The sequence below is a fragment of the Haliotis asinina genome, chromosome 6, assembly GCF_037392515.1.
Source record: "Haliotis asinina isolate JCU_RB_2024 chromosome 6, JCU_Hal_asi_v2, whole genome shotgun sequence".
NCBI lineage: Eukaryota > Metazoa > Mollusca > Gastropoda > Lepetellida > Haliotidae > Haliotis > Haliotis asinina.
Genome location: NC_090285.1, coordinates 57,675,965 through 57,690,780, shown reverse-complemented (window position 1 = coordinate 57,690,780; position 14,816 = coordinate 57,675,965). Strand labels below are relative to the sequence as shown.

General features: G+C 39.1%; 1 protein-coding gene across 1 annotated transcript; it reads right to left on the bottom strand.

Annotated features, from left to right (window-relative positions):
- On the bottom strand, positions 1-14,417 carry LOC137287062 (fibroblast growth factor receptor substrate 3-like). Its single transcript, XM_067819178.1, has 2 exons — positions 14,358-14,417; positions 1-1,494 (listed from the first exon to the last, which is right to left on the bottom strand). Exon 2 carries the CDS (start codon positions 1,473-1,475, stop codon positions 231-233), a length of 1,245 nt encoding a protein of 414 aa, XP_067675279.1. The 5' UTR covers positions 1,476-1,494; positions 14,358-14,417; the 3' UTR covers positions 1-230.
- Between the last annotated feature and the right edge of the window lie 399 nt (positions 14,418-14,816).

The window sequence follows — 14,816 nt, the reverse complement described above, 5'->3', positions numbered from 1 at the left end:
TGCATATATCATCAGCTCTATAATCCAGCACATTGTCTAAACCAGACTATTTCTTCAGTGCCAATGATAGCCGGTTTAGACAGCTTCCACTGTACACTGAATATCCACTGAGGAACTTATCAAAATACTGTAGTATTATGTGTACCATAGGCATGTTTACACCCGAATCATGACCTCGTATTCACCTCCAGATGTGGGTGTGGTATGGCACATGGGTTGACTGAGCAATGTTATGGCATGTCTGTTATGACGCTGTTGTGTCGCGTCTTCCTTCCACCTGACCCACCTCGACTATCGTCCACATTTTTGGCAGCAATGAGCAGAGCTGCAGTTTTGTTAAAGTCGATCATTGCGTAACTGTCTGTTTTTCGACATGGGGATTCTGGGAAAGATCCAAAACTGGTGGGCGACGTTGGCGAAGCACTAGCTCCATTGGTTCCATTGTCCATGGGTTGGTTCTTCAGATCCAGAGTAATGTAGTTCACCTTCAAAATTTCTTTATGCCGAGACCTGGGAGGCGGGGAATGCTCTCCCAGGTCTAAGTTTGCATAATTAGGTTCTGACTGCTGTTTGACAGCGGCTCCATTAGGAATGGGTTTCTCACGCACTGTCTGTGGGCAATCAGCAACAACATTCACATATGTAGGACACGCAGCGCCCCCTTCCTCATCACCATCTGGGGAGACAGCCCCAATGTCATCCACACCAACAGCTCCTGCCCCTCCGATACTGAGACTATGCCGCGAGTCTCCTGCACCACTGTCTCTCCGAATCACATCACTCTCTTCACCCAGAGTTTCAGCAAGGTTCTCTGTGCTCTCAAGGTCTAACACAGCGTACGTCACTTGTGGGTGATCAGGCTCTGCCGGGGGCAAGGGGCCGTTATGAAGTAAGTCCATCAATGCTGCTGCGTTGTCAATGCTTGTACACCCTGTTCTTGTTGCCGTGCTTCCTGTATTGATGTACTCATGCAAGTCATTGTTAATAGTGCCGTTAATATAGTGATGAGCACTGCCATTACTGGTGACGGAATCAGTCCTGTTGGTCATGAACATTCCGTCCATGTCTATCGGCGTGTCCACCATGCTTTGTGGACGGCTGTTGGGGCGACTAGAAGGCGGCAGGATGTTATGACTGACTCGACTGCTATCTTCCTGTCCAGCTCGCTGGATGCAGTCTTGGACTGTGTTAAACAAGGCCTCCGCATTACGACATTTGAACGCATAAATACCAGCACCTGTGGGACAGCGTCTCCCACTCTCAAAGGAAAACAACTCTGCATCAAAACCGTATCTCCTTAGACATCGCAGCGGCCATCGGATGGCTTCCTTGCCTTTCTGGATGAGGATGAGCTCAGTGTCACTGACCTCGATCTTCCCAGGGTTCAGTTCCTGCCCTTGTTCATCAACATTGTAAACACGGAAGACACGTGAATTCAGATCTCCACTACGACTACGAGAGAAGCTGCAGCCCATTGTTGGAAATCCAAGTCACCTGTAACAAGAACAGAACATTAGAGATTCAACAGATTAAATACTTGAAATGGTCCAATCTTAACATATGTGCATCAGATATGGTCAATACAGATTGTTCGTCTCACCAATATGGTGTATATACCAGGGAAGGACTCACTTCAACAGTCTACTGGAATAAAGTAACTGCGTTATTTGAAGTTGTGGCATTTCTTAATACAAAAAGATAAAAACATGATCTGTGGTGTTTTCCTTCACAGCTGTTAAACTGTTGACAGAATAAGATCAAAATCTGTATGATTTGACACCGGGCATCATGACATGCCCTTGAGGAAATGTGTCAAAAGTCAGTTCACAAATTCAATATGCATGTATCCAGCATTGGCGTTGATCCAGGCTTGACAATGAGAACACATAGTATTTGTCATCTCTTTGAACTAAACTCCACAGGGTCCTGGAGACAATTACTGGGTAGTATCAGTAGTACTATTACAAGGGATCATCATAAATCATCTTAGTTATTTGTTGAATTTATTGTCCTGAATGAGCATTCGATGTAGGATGGTGGTTGGTTTATTGTATAATGCCATACTCCGCAATATTTCAGCTATTTGTGGCAGTGTGTATATACTCAAGTCTGGACCACACAATCCAACAAGAGCATCAATAAAATAGAAATAGGTCACCAAGTATTTCAAAGTGTAAAATCAGAAAATGTGTCTTTCTGTCCCACCATTGGGTTCCTTTCTTAGTGGATACTTGCATTCAACATATCATATGTAAAATTAGAGTTTATAAGTAACTATTCCTAGCGGCTGTAAAGACCCTGAGCCTAGATTTTCGAAGTTCTCTCAGCGCTAAGACAGTCGCAAGTTAATGTTAATGTATGGCACTTACGACTGTCTTAAACAGTGACAGAGCTTTGAAAATGTAGGCCCAGGTTAAAGTGGTCTTCTATAACCCATTCTTGTAGTAAGCGATGACTAACTTGATCAAGTAGTCAGGCTCGGCGACTTGGTTGATACATCATCGTATCCGATTGATGCTCATGCTGTTGATCATAGACTGTCTGGTCTAGACTCAAGTATTTGCAGACTGCTGCCACATAGCTGGAATATTGCTGAGTGTGACATTAAACAACAAACCGAACAATAAACCTGTTCCGACTGGTTCTATCATGTGTAAAAAAAAGAGAGAGGCAAAATTGAAAAAATCTGAAACATTCAGTTCAGATAAATAACATGGAAACTGTGACTAAACTTTATTGTACATACAACATGGCCTTGACAAGTTCCATTCAATACGGTATCTTATGTCATCTGTACCATGCATGTTATACACAATGTGTCCTTGATAATCATCAATATTGTCATAGCTGAATGCTCTAGCAGACAAATCAATAATAGGACATTACAGCCACATGTCTCCTTCCCATCGAGCATCGGGAGGCCAGCATAGTAGCCAAATGGTCAGCAGTCACTTTTCATGTTGAATACATGGGTTCAATTCCACAAGGGTACAATGTGTGAAGTCCATTTGTGGTGTCCCCTTCCATGATAATCCTTGAATATAGCAAAAAGTGTCGCAAAACCATACTCACTCACTCACTCTAATGGACGACTGCTGGATGATAACAATCAAGGTTTTTACCTGGGTACATCCATTTTTGAGTCCAGGGTTGACTAGACATTTAGTCCAAGAAATAAAATATGTTATTCAAACATGAATCTTCAATATAAAACAATATCAAATTTGTGGTTTTGAACCCACATTCACGCTAGCTGGGGCAAATGAGACCTACAAATGGGGATTTCAATGAAAAATGTAATGCATAATATTCTCAAACTATTGACTAAATCAACTACGTACACTATGAACTTAAAATGTACTCTAACAAGAATTGCAATGTCAGGCAAAATGAACATGTTAAAATACACTTTTTGATGAATATTTCAATATTTCAGCAATAGCACAGCAGGAGACACCAGAAAATACGGTCACGTACTGAACTCTTCTGAGGAATCAAACACAGGCTTTCAGTGGTGAGTTAACACTTTAACCACTAGCCTCTCCCCTTGTTTGATTAAAGCAGCCACATCCTTTTGCATCCTCAAGTGAGCTATTCTACTTACAAGCTCACAAGAGATAATATTTTCACCAATAATACTGTATTAATCAATGCTCTGAAATAGTCCTAATATTAGTGAGTGAGTGAGTTTAGTTTGACGCCGCTTTTAGCAATATTCCACCAATATCAAAGCAAGGGACACCAGAAAATGGGCTTCACACATTGTATCCATGTGGGGAATCGAACCCGGGTCCTTGGCGTGACGAGCAATCGCTTTAACCATTTGGTTACTCTACCGTCCCCCTCAAATTATAACAACAGACAAAAATAGTTATGAAAAGAGCATCGCTACTGAGAACATATTCCATTGTGAGCTACAGGTTTTATGATGAAAGCAGGGTATAATAGTCCGTATTTTCACTCCGAAACTGACACATATTCATCAGTGTTTCTCATTCATGTGCTGCTGTATACAGACTTCTGAAAAGTCACTTCATCTGGGTCATTGCAGAATGAGAACGTCCCGATGATTAGGTCATCATGACCTTAGTGTGTCACTCACAACATAACCTGATCACTAGTGATTAATGACATCAGCTGTTCTTGCCGCTCAATTCCAAATAATGCCATCTGAACTACCTCGAAACTATCTGTATGTTATCTCCATGAATAAAATAAAACACACAACAGTCTAGAAGGGGAACATACTTGGCTTGTACAATTAAACAATATTTGATTTAATTCAATTAGAAATACAGTTCACTGCTTCTGTTGTACTCCCATGATGTATGGTATTCTATAACTTATAAGGTGTAGTTTTACCCTGAACTATTACAGCTAATGCACAAGGACACTTCCCCCTGAACTAAGTTTGCTATCTTCTGCACAATATTTGACAACAAATTTAGCTTTTCAAAGGTGACAAATGACATTTTCACCTAATGAACCATGATGTCTTACATTAATCCAGGTGTTAGCCCTGGACATTAAACGATACTGGCATTCTTGTATGGCCACTCAATCTTAATCTATTACTATCTGTGTTCTGATAACCATACTCTGCCTTTCATGCTTTATTGTCAACACTGTTATCAATAATAAATGTGCCAGCATTCATTATGATGGCACAAAGGAATCTATTAGACATTCAGCAGTTGGAATTGTTGATAGTGGATTATGATATATTGACATCTGCTGTATCTTTGCTGTACGAGATCCAAATACATAGTTGTTGTCATGGAAACAGACTGGCAGGAGAAGGGTGGGGCTGTGTCCAGACTAAAGCTGGTTTAACAGGAAGCTGGGACACCATGCTGCAGGTCTAACACCAACACACTCAGGCACTGTACACAGGCACAGTACACTGACTCAAGGCAGACCTGACCTTGTGTGATCCCCTAATGCAGAGTGCCAACACGGTGACAAGTACCATTTGGCTTACTGAGATACCATAACTTGAGTACCCAATTCAAAGCAGACCAGTTGTTGTGTGATCCCCTTAATGTCAAGTGTCAGGAAGTTAATACAAGAACCATCTGTCATACTGAGATCCCGTAACTTGAGTACCCAACTCAGAGCTGATGAAAGAGCAAGAATTAGCACTGAAATGTAGTGTAAATAATAAAAAGAAGTGGTTACTGATAAAAAATGTCATGTATTCAGGTTCATTTAGCTTCTTAATGCCTTTCAAACACTTCTGACCAGTCCATGTGTGATCCCCTTAATGCAGAGTGTCAGGCAGGGTAACAAGTACCATCTGGGATGCTGAGTCCCACTGAGACACTCATTAACAGTAACCACCTCTTCACAGGTTAGTAACTGGAAAAATCATTCAATTATTTATTACATCACAGGGGTTAAAAAATGCCCAGGACTAGTAAGTTTTCATTTCGGGCAATCAAAAAATGGTATCTTACTTGTCCATGGACCACTAGATAATTTCCACTTATGGTTTCAAGCTGCAAATAATCTAGGATTTCATATCTGCTCATAAAGAAGCTATCATAATGAAGTTCACGTTAATGATAAAGAAGAGCTAGCAGAGAGTGAAATTATCACTGTTCGATAAACAGTTCAGTATACATTAACACCACACATTGTGTAATAAAAGCAGGACAAGTGGAAAATTAGTCAGGACAAGTTACTTTCTTGAAGTCAGTTGCCCTGTGGCAAGTGGCTTGTCAAAATATTTTGGAACCCCTGTGTCAATAAACGTTTGCATTAAAGCCCTTAGATTATGGCATCTGACAGCCTTTGCATATCTGATGATAGACTAATGTGAAGTCTCTAAATATACATAATTTTGAGAGTAACAAATTCACCCATTTGATTTGAAAAGGAGCCCAGTGAGATGAGAGATTCGGAATCTTTTCAGAAGACTCTTGTGGATATTATGTACACCATTTCATTCCATAGATGGCTTGAAAATGGTGTAAGAATCTTTGCCAAAACGTTACTCTATGCAATAAACAAGAAATTGTCATACATTAAAGTCTGTATTCTGGCATTTACACTCAAAGGGAACACCATAAAACATTTGTGTCTTGCATGTTAAAACAAGAGTCATCAGAAGATGACATATCCCCCTCTGCTCCCACATGTTTGAAAGGACAAATAATCTGAGAGTTACTCATTGTTTTTTTAGACTAAGTTTGAATTGTTTCCATGGAATTCATGAAAATTATAAATGCCATATACCTGTAACCAGCAAAGTCACGTGAAAAGATATGAAATGGTTTTCGAGTTGTGCTCTGGGAATGAAGCCCACCCCTCCATTTTGAGATTAAGTCCAAAACGTTTCCATGGAAACCAAGAAAATAATACATCACAAAAACCTTTGAAACCAAAAGGCACCACTTTGGGGTCTCCCACACATATCTAGAAAGTTTTACTAACAGATATTAAGAAGTTTTTGAGTCTCTGCTCTGGGAATGAAACACACCTCTCACTTTTCAGACTAGGTCCACGATTCCATGAAAACCGAGAAAATAATAAATCACAAGATCCTGTACATAGCAAAAGGCACCACTTCAGCTTCTGACTGATCTATCTACCAGAAAATATTGAACGGTTTTTGAGTTCTGCTCCAGAAACAAAACACACCTCTTACTTTTGAGACTATGTCCGAAACCTTTCCATGGAAACCAAGAAAATAATATATCACAAAAACCTGTAAATAGCAAAAGGCACCACTATGGGTTCAGATTGATATATCTACCAAGTTTTGCAGAAAAATATTGAACAGCTTTTGAGTTCTGCTCCGGAAACGAAACACACCTCTTACTTTTGAGACTATGTCCGAAACATTTCCATGGAAACCAAGGAAATAATAAATCACAAAAACCAGTACATAGCAAAAGGCACCAAATTAGGTTCTGACTGATATATCTACCAAGTTTTGCAGAAAAATATTGAACGTTTTTTGAGTTCTGCTCTGGAAACTAATCCACCCCACCATAAGACTAACACCAAAATGTTCCACGGAAAAACAAAAAAAATATAAATGCCAAAAATCTGTAAACAGCAAAAGGCACAACCATAGGCTGAGATTACTTTATCTATCAAGTGTGGTCTAAAAATATTGAACGGTTTCTGAGTTATGCTCTGGAAACAAAATGATTATGGACGGACGGGGGACAGATGGACAGACAGACGAGGCGTCAACTATATCCCCCTGTATTACATGCCGGGGGGATAACAAAAAACTAAAAAAACACTTCCAATAACAGCTTACAGCTTTCCATTACAGCTTAATGGCAGTTGTCTTTAAATAATCAGGTCTGAAATTTACAATCTAGTGATCAACAGCATGAGCATAAATTTACGCAAATAGAAAATGACGAGACATGTCAACCAAGTCAGTGAGCCTTAACATCTGATCCTGTTAGGCGCCTCTTAAAACCCCTTGTGAAAAAGAAACAATAGCATAACACAGCACAATTACCAAAATGAGCCTCTTCAGTCTCAACACCACAGTTATCTGTATTAGCCTCTTCCGCTTCAACAACACAGCACAATTACCTACATGAGCCTCTTTAGTCTCAAGAACAGCACAATTACCTGCAATAGCTTCTTTGGTCACAACAACACAATTACCTACATTAGCCTCTTCCGCTTCAACAACACAGCACAATTACCTACATGAGCCTCTTTAGTCTCAAGAACAGCACAATTACCTGCAATAGCTTCTTTGGTCACAACAACACAATTACCTACATTAGCCTCTTCCGCCTCAACAACATAGCACAATTACCTACATTATCCTCTTTAGTCTCAACAACATAACACAATTACCTACATTAGCCTCTTTAGTCTCAACAACATAACACAATTACCTACATTAGTCTCTTTAGTATCAACAACATAACACAATTACCTACATTAGCCCCTTCCGCCTCAACAACATAGCACAATTACCTACATTAGCCTCTTTTGCCTCAACAATATAGCACAATTACCTACATTATCCTCTTTAGTCTCAACAACATAGCACAATTACCTACATTAGCCTCTTTAGTCTCAACAACATAACACAATTACCTACATTAGCCTCTTTTGCCTCAACAACATAGCACAATTACCTACATTAGCCTCTTTTGTCTCAACAACATAGCACAATTACCTACATTAGCCTCTTTTGCCTCAACAACATAGCACAATTACCTACATTAGCCTCTTTAGTCTCAACAACATAGCACAATTACCTACATTAGCCTCTTTTGCCTCAACAACATAGCACAATTACCTACATTAGCCTCTTTTGTCTCAACAACATAGCACAATTACCTACATTAGCCTCTTTTGCCTCAACAACATAGCACAATTACCTACATTATCCTCTTTAGTCTCAACAACATAGCACAATTACCTACATTATCTTCTTTAGTCTCAACAACATAGCACAATTACCTACATTACCCTCTTCCGCCTCAACAACATAGTACAATTACCTACATTAGCCACTTTAGTCTCAACATCTCAATAACACAACACAATTACCTACATTATCCTCTTCAGTCTCAACAACATAGCACAATTACCTACATTAGCCTCTTTAGTCTCAACAAAACAGCACAATTACCTACATTATCCTCTTCCACCTGAACAACATAGTACAATTACCTACATGAGCCTCTTTAGTCTCAACATCTCAATAACACAACACAATTACCTACATTATCCTCTTCAGTCTCAACAACACAGCACAATTACCTACATTATCCTCTTTAGTCTCAACAAAATAGCACAATTACCTACATTATCCTCTTCCGCCTCAACAACATAGTACAATTACCTACATTAGCCTCTTTAGTCTCAACATCTCAATAACACAACACAATTACCTACATTAGCCTCTTCAGTCTCAACAACATAGCACAATTACCTACATTAGTCTCTTTAGTCTCAACAACATAACACAATTAACTACATTAGCCTCTTTAGTCTCAACAACATAGCACAAATACCTACATTAGTCTCTTTAGTCTCAACAACATAACACAATTACCTACATTATCCTCTTTAGTCTCAACAAAATAGCACAATTACCTACATTAGCCTCTTTAGTCTCAACAACATAGCACAATTACCTACATTAGTCTCTTCAGAATCAACAACACAACTACCATTCATCAGTCTCTTCTGCTTCAATAAGAGAACAATGACCTACATTAGCTTTTTCAGACTCCATCAAAATCCGTCTTTATGTGTTCAGTGATCATTATTGAGTGATGAATGATGCATTGTGTGTACAACTCTGCTCCAGCGACTAAAATAAATAGCTGCTACATTTTGCTGATCGTATTTCTGACACGCATCACTGATATTAGCCAATACAATACATGATATACTTAAGGCATTACATTAACTGATGCAAATTTCATTATTCTCAAGACTGGTACAACTAAGGTACACAACTCTGTCATGGACCACAACCACCATGGGCACCATGTTCTTGCAGAGAGTATGTATGAAGAATCTTCACACAAAAAGACAGGGTAATTTCAATGTCATAGCACAATATTTACCTACTGAAGGTCCTATACACAGATTATAGGATGAGTAACATGCTGGCATTAACCATAAGAATGATTAATTATCTTCGTAAAACATGAAATAAGCATGATAACCATCCATAAAAGAATGAAACAGACCTGCTTCTGACTCTCTGTGGACAAACGATGTAAATAAAATCTGGAACAACAAATCTGACATGTACAGTGTGACATGGAGACTAGCCCTCTCTTCCTGCTCGTTCTCATCTGCCTGTGTCCCAGTCAACAAGTGACATTTCATCACTGAACAATGCTGACATTTAGCTGGAATAAATCAACCTATTATCTTCCTCTGGAAATGTGGCAATCATTCTCTGTCACCACAGACCCTTTTATTATAAAAGCCTGAGTTATCCTCAACTGGACATAAACATACACCTAACACTACCAACATTCCTAACCCACTCAAAAAACACCACCAAAACCTTGAAAGTATCAGGCATATTTCTTATCAAAACTGGCCTTTTAGGCAGCAAATAATCCCACATAACCAACTAGTACTTACATAAAAACAATAATACAAAACAAACTTTTAAGCAAATGTAACAAATACCAACCAAACCATCACATAGTTCATCCACCTACAACTTCTGGCAAATTTCCATATTCAGATTTCACATAAATTTAATTATGCAACACAAACACCCCTTTTCCGGTTGTGATATCTGTTGGTCAAATCAACCTCTTTAGATGAAATACTAAATGGCCTGTCAGGGCTGTGTGCAAAATACTCAAAATTTTGGACAGCATACATTAAACCTCCAAATCATCATCATCATCATAATCATCATCATCATCTGACAGGTAAACAAACAAAGAACATAGCTTTTCAGGATCGTAGAAAAACATTTTAACTGCATCAGTCTCTAACAGTCTGCAACATTAGCCAGAAGTTCAAGTAAAAAATATTTCTGCACAATACTGTAACAATATAATATTAATATCAACTGAAAATGCTGCTTAGCTGCTAGTTCATGACAGATAACTCACATGTTCTTGACACAGACTGCTCTTCTACATGTTTCATTATACTATCAGTATTTTAATATTGTGTTTGCTTTTCGTCAAACTACCAGTATTCCAGTCATGAAACATCAGCCTGTAAATACACAAATTAGGGCCAGACAATGCAGTGATTGCCATTCAGAGACTGGCTGGAGTAAGATGGCATTCCATAAAGTCAATGAGTCTGAGCATCTAATTCCCCTATAACCTGATCCATGCAGAATGAAAACACAACTGGGAATTCATAACTTCTCGACAGCTGCAAGATAGATTGATTGCTGGAAAAAAGGAATAGAACATAATTGGTGACATCATAACAAACACCTAGAAAATCCTACAATTAGAGAAATATTTTAAATAATCATGTCAGAAGTACTTGGCCAGAATGCATTAGTTTGTCCATTTTGCAAATGTCAGAGACCTTTGCCTGTCTAAGCAAAACAATTTGTTACCATGCCTCAGATTTGTGGGGATATAATTCAACATTACAAAAACAGACTTCACATTTTCAGACAATATCGTCTATAAGAGGCATACAATTTATCAATCAACCTAAATACAAAAGACAAGACCCTGTTGTTAGGTGATAGAAACAGACACCCTTTCCCTTATGTTTTGATTTCCTAAACAAAGTGTAAACAAGATGAAGTGTGCCTACCTGCATGGCATTCTTGTGTGCCAACCGCCTCTATGGCAGGCTTGTATTACAGCTGTATGACGCACATACTCGTGCCACAAATCTCACAGAATCTGCCCAGATCAATATCGGAGACTAGCCAGGCACTGTAGCTGTAGTGATTCTAGTTGAATACCAATAGTTGATGTAAACAGTCAATACTGTAATGATGGTTAGAACTGATGTAAACAATCAAAACTGCAGTGAAGGCAGCATTTGATGCAAACAATCAACACTGCAGTGAAGGCAGTATTTGATGTAAACAATTATCATTGTAGTGAAGGCAGCATTTGATGTAAACAATCATCATTGTAGTGAAGGCAGTATTTGATGTAAACAATCAAAACTGCAGTGAAGGCAGTATTCGATGTAAACGATCAAAACTGCAGTGAAGGCAGTATTTGATGTAAACAATCAAAACTGCAGTGAAGGCAGTATTTGATGTAAACAATCAAAACTGCAGTGAAGGCAGTGTTGATGTAAACGATCAAAACTGCAGTGAAGGCAGCATTTGATGTAAACAATCAAAACTGCAGTGAAGGCAGTATTGATGTAAACAATCAAAACTGCAGTGAAGGCAGTATTCGATGTAAACAATCAAAACTGCAGTGAAGGCAGTATTCGATGTAAACGATCAAAACTGCAGTGAAGGCAGTATTTGATGTAAACAATCATCATTGTAGTGAAGGCAGTATTTGATGTAAACAATTATCATTGTAGTGAAGGCAGTATTTGATGTAAACAATTATCATTGTAGTGAAGGCAGTATTTGATGTAAACAATCAAAACTGCAGTGAAGGCAGTATTTGATGTAAACAATTATCATTGTAGTGAAGGCAGTATTTGATGTAAACAATCAAAACTGCAGTGAAGGCAGTATTCGATGTAAACAATCAAAACTGCAGTGAAGGCAGCATTGATGTAAACAATCAAAACTGCAGTGAAGGCAGCATTGATGTAAACAATCATCATTGTAGTGAAGGCAGTATTTGATGTAAACAATTATCATTGTAGTGAAGGCAGTATTTGATGTAAACAATTATCATTGTAGTGAAGGCAGTATTTGATGTAAACAATCAAAACTGCAGTGAAGGCAGTATTTGATGTAAACAATTATCATTGTAGTGAAGGCAGTATTTGATGTAAACAATCAAAACTGCAGTGAAGGCAGCACTTGATGTAAACAATCATCACTGTAGTGAAGGCAGTATTCCATGTAAACAATCACTGCTGTAGTGAAGGCAGTATTTGATGTAAACAATCAAAACTGCAGTGAAGGCAGCACTTGATGTAAACAATCATCGCTGTAGTGAAGGCAGTATTCCATGTAAACAATCATTGCTGTAGTGAAGGCAGCATTTGATGTAAACAATCAAAACTGCAGTGAAGGCAGCACTTGATGTAAACAATCATCGCTGTAGTGAAGGCAGTATTTGATGTATACTCTGCTTCAGTTGCTACAACATCGGGCTATTCTGAAAAGTAAAGTACATTATACAAGGGGATGCAATCCAAGCAAAATACTAGAAGTAGTAGAATCTGTACTTTACTGAGGAAATAAAATCCCCAAAATAACGTGTTTCTGCTGTGCCTGTTACACTTGTTAGAGGGGTACAGAACAATTACTGTGTCCATTACACTTTGTTAGAGGGGTACAGGACAGTTGCTGTGCCCATTACACTTTGTTAGAGGGGTACAGGACAGTTGCTGTGTCCATTACACTTTGTTAGAGGGGTACAGGACAGTTGCTGTGCCCATTACACTTGTTAGAGGGGTACAGGACAGTTGCTGTGTCCATTACACTTTGTTAGAGGGGTACAGGACAGTTGCTGTGCCCATCACACTTGTTAGAGGGGTACAGGACAGTTGCCGTACCCATTACACTTTGTTAGAGGGGTACAGGACAGTTGCAGTGCCCATTACACTTGTTAGAGGGGTACAGGACAGTTGCTGTGCCCATTACACTTGTTAGAGGGGTACAGGACAGTTGCTAGAGGGGTACAGTTCAGTTGCTGTACCCATTACACTTTGTTAGAGGGGTACAGGACAGTTGCTGTGCCCATTACACTTGTTAGAGGGGTACAGTTCAGTTGCCGTACCCATTACACTTTGTTAGAGGGGTACAGGACAGTTGCTGTGCCCATTACACTTTGTTTGAGGGGTACAGGACAGTGTAGGTAAACTTAGGCTCAGTGTTATTTGTTATACTGAGGATGCCACTATTCACAACAGTGAGTAAACAGTTGCTGAAAATAAGGTAGCAGTAACCATCAGAAACTCAAAAGTGTATACACTGCGTGTCCAATATCTGTGTTTCATGCAGATTTTCGTTTGTTGAGGATAAGTGTCAGGAACAGAGAAAAGACAATCCAAAACCACTTCACACAGAAACTCAAACTAAATTCTGAAACATTTGAAAAGATTTACCTTGTCATGAGTAATTTTGAAAGGGAACCATGACTACCGCCCTAAATAGTAACTCTTGTCTGATTGGTTAAATCCCTTCACCTGTGTCATGTTTGATTGGATGCTCAAAGGATAGGTGACAATCTACCAGGCAATTAGGTGTTTGGGCCTATTTTCGAAAACAATCTTGTTTTCATCACACAAATCCCATCAACTTACAACAATTGTAGCACTAGAGTTGTTTCTTTTCCATATCACCACCCAGAACTATGAAGACTGAACATTTATACCTAAACACTTAAGGCCCTTAACACTTAGCAACATTTGAAATATGTGCCTGTCTGACTACCTTCGATAGGTTACTTTCAACACAGACTGTCAGATTCTCAAATTCACCTGAAAGATAGACAGGATAAAATTTAGACATCTATATGGAGATATTTTGTGGGCAGGAAAGTTTTGGTCTGGGCTGGCAATAATTACACAATGCAAGTATTATATCCAATCAGCCCTATGGTCTGGCTGAAATTTTTTTGAGTTTCATACCCTGCACTTAGACAGTGACCATTTCCACTAAGTGATCCTAGCACTACAGTGATCGTCAGCCCTTGTTAAAGAAAGTGTCACCTGAGCACAAAGATACGTTTGTGGAAAGATTGTAATAATATGCTGGTCACCTGACGTGTCGTTGTGACAGTGTTGTACTGTACAGGTGCATCTTCATACTTCAGTTTGTGTCGTCAGCGTCTGTGACTGCTGGCTTCATCTGCATACAACATCTGCATGCCTGAAAAAGACCAACAGAGTTTCAGTGCAAACACCTGGCACATATAAAAAGGTTTGTTTCTATATCAATCTCATATGACCTGGTCCTCAGAGGGCTTGTCTGGAATTGAGAATGTTTCCCCACTTTAAGCTTCCCACAAGCTCCCTGTAAACCAACACCACGTAGGTTCTGTAGCTCACTGGAGAGTTCAGGAAAGTCTCATTATCAGTATGCTACAAATCACTGATGCATTATAATCACATGTCTAACGACACGATACATGAGATATCTACCCCTGTATCATTGTATCTATTCATGTTCGATTCTGTGTCGATTAACAGAAATTCTGTATCAGATATTTATTTACATC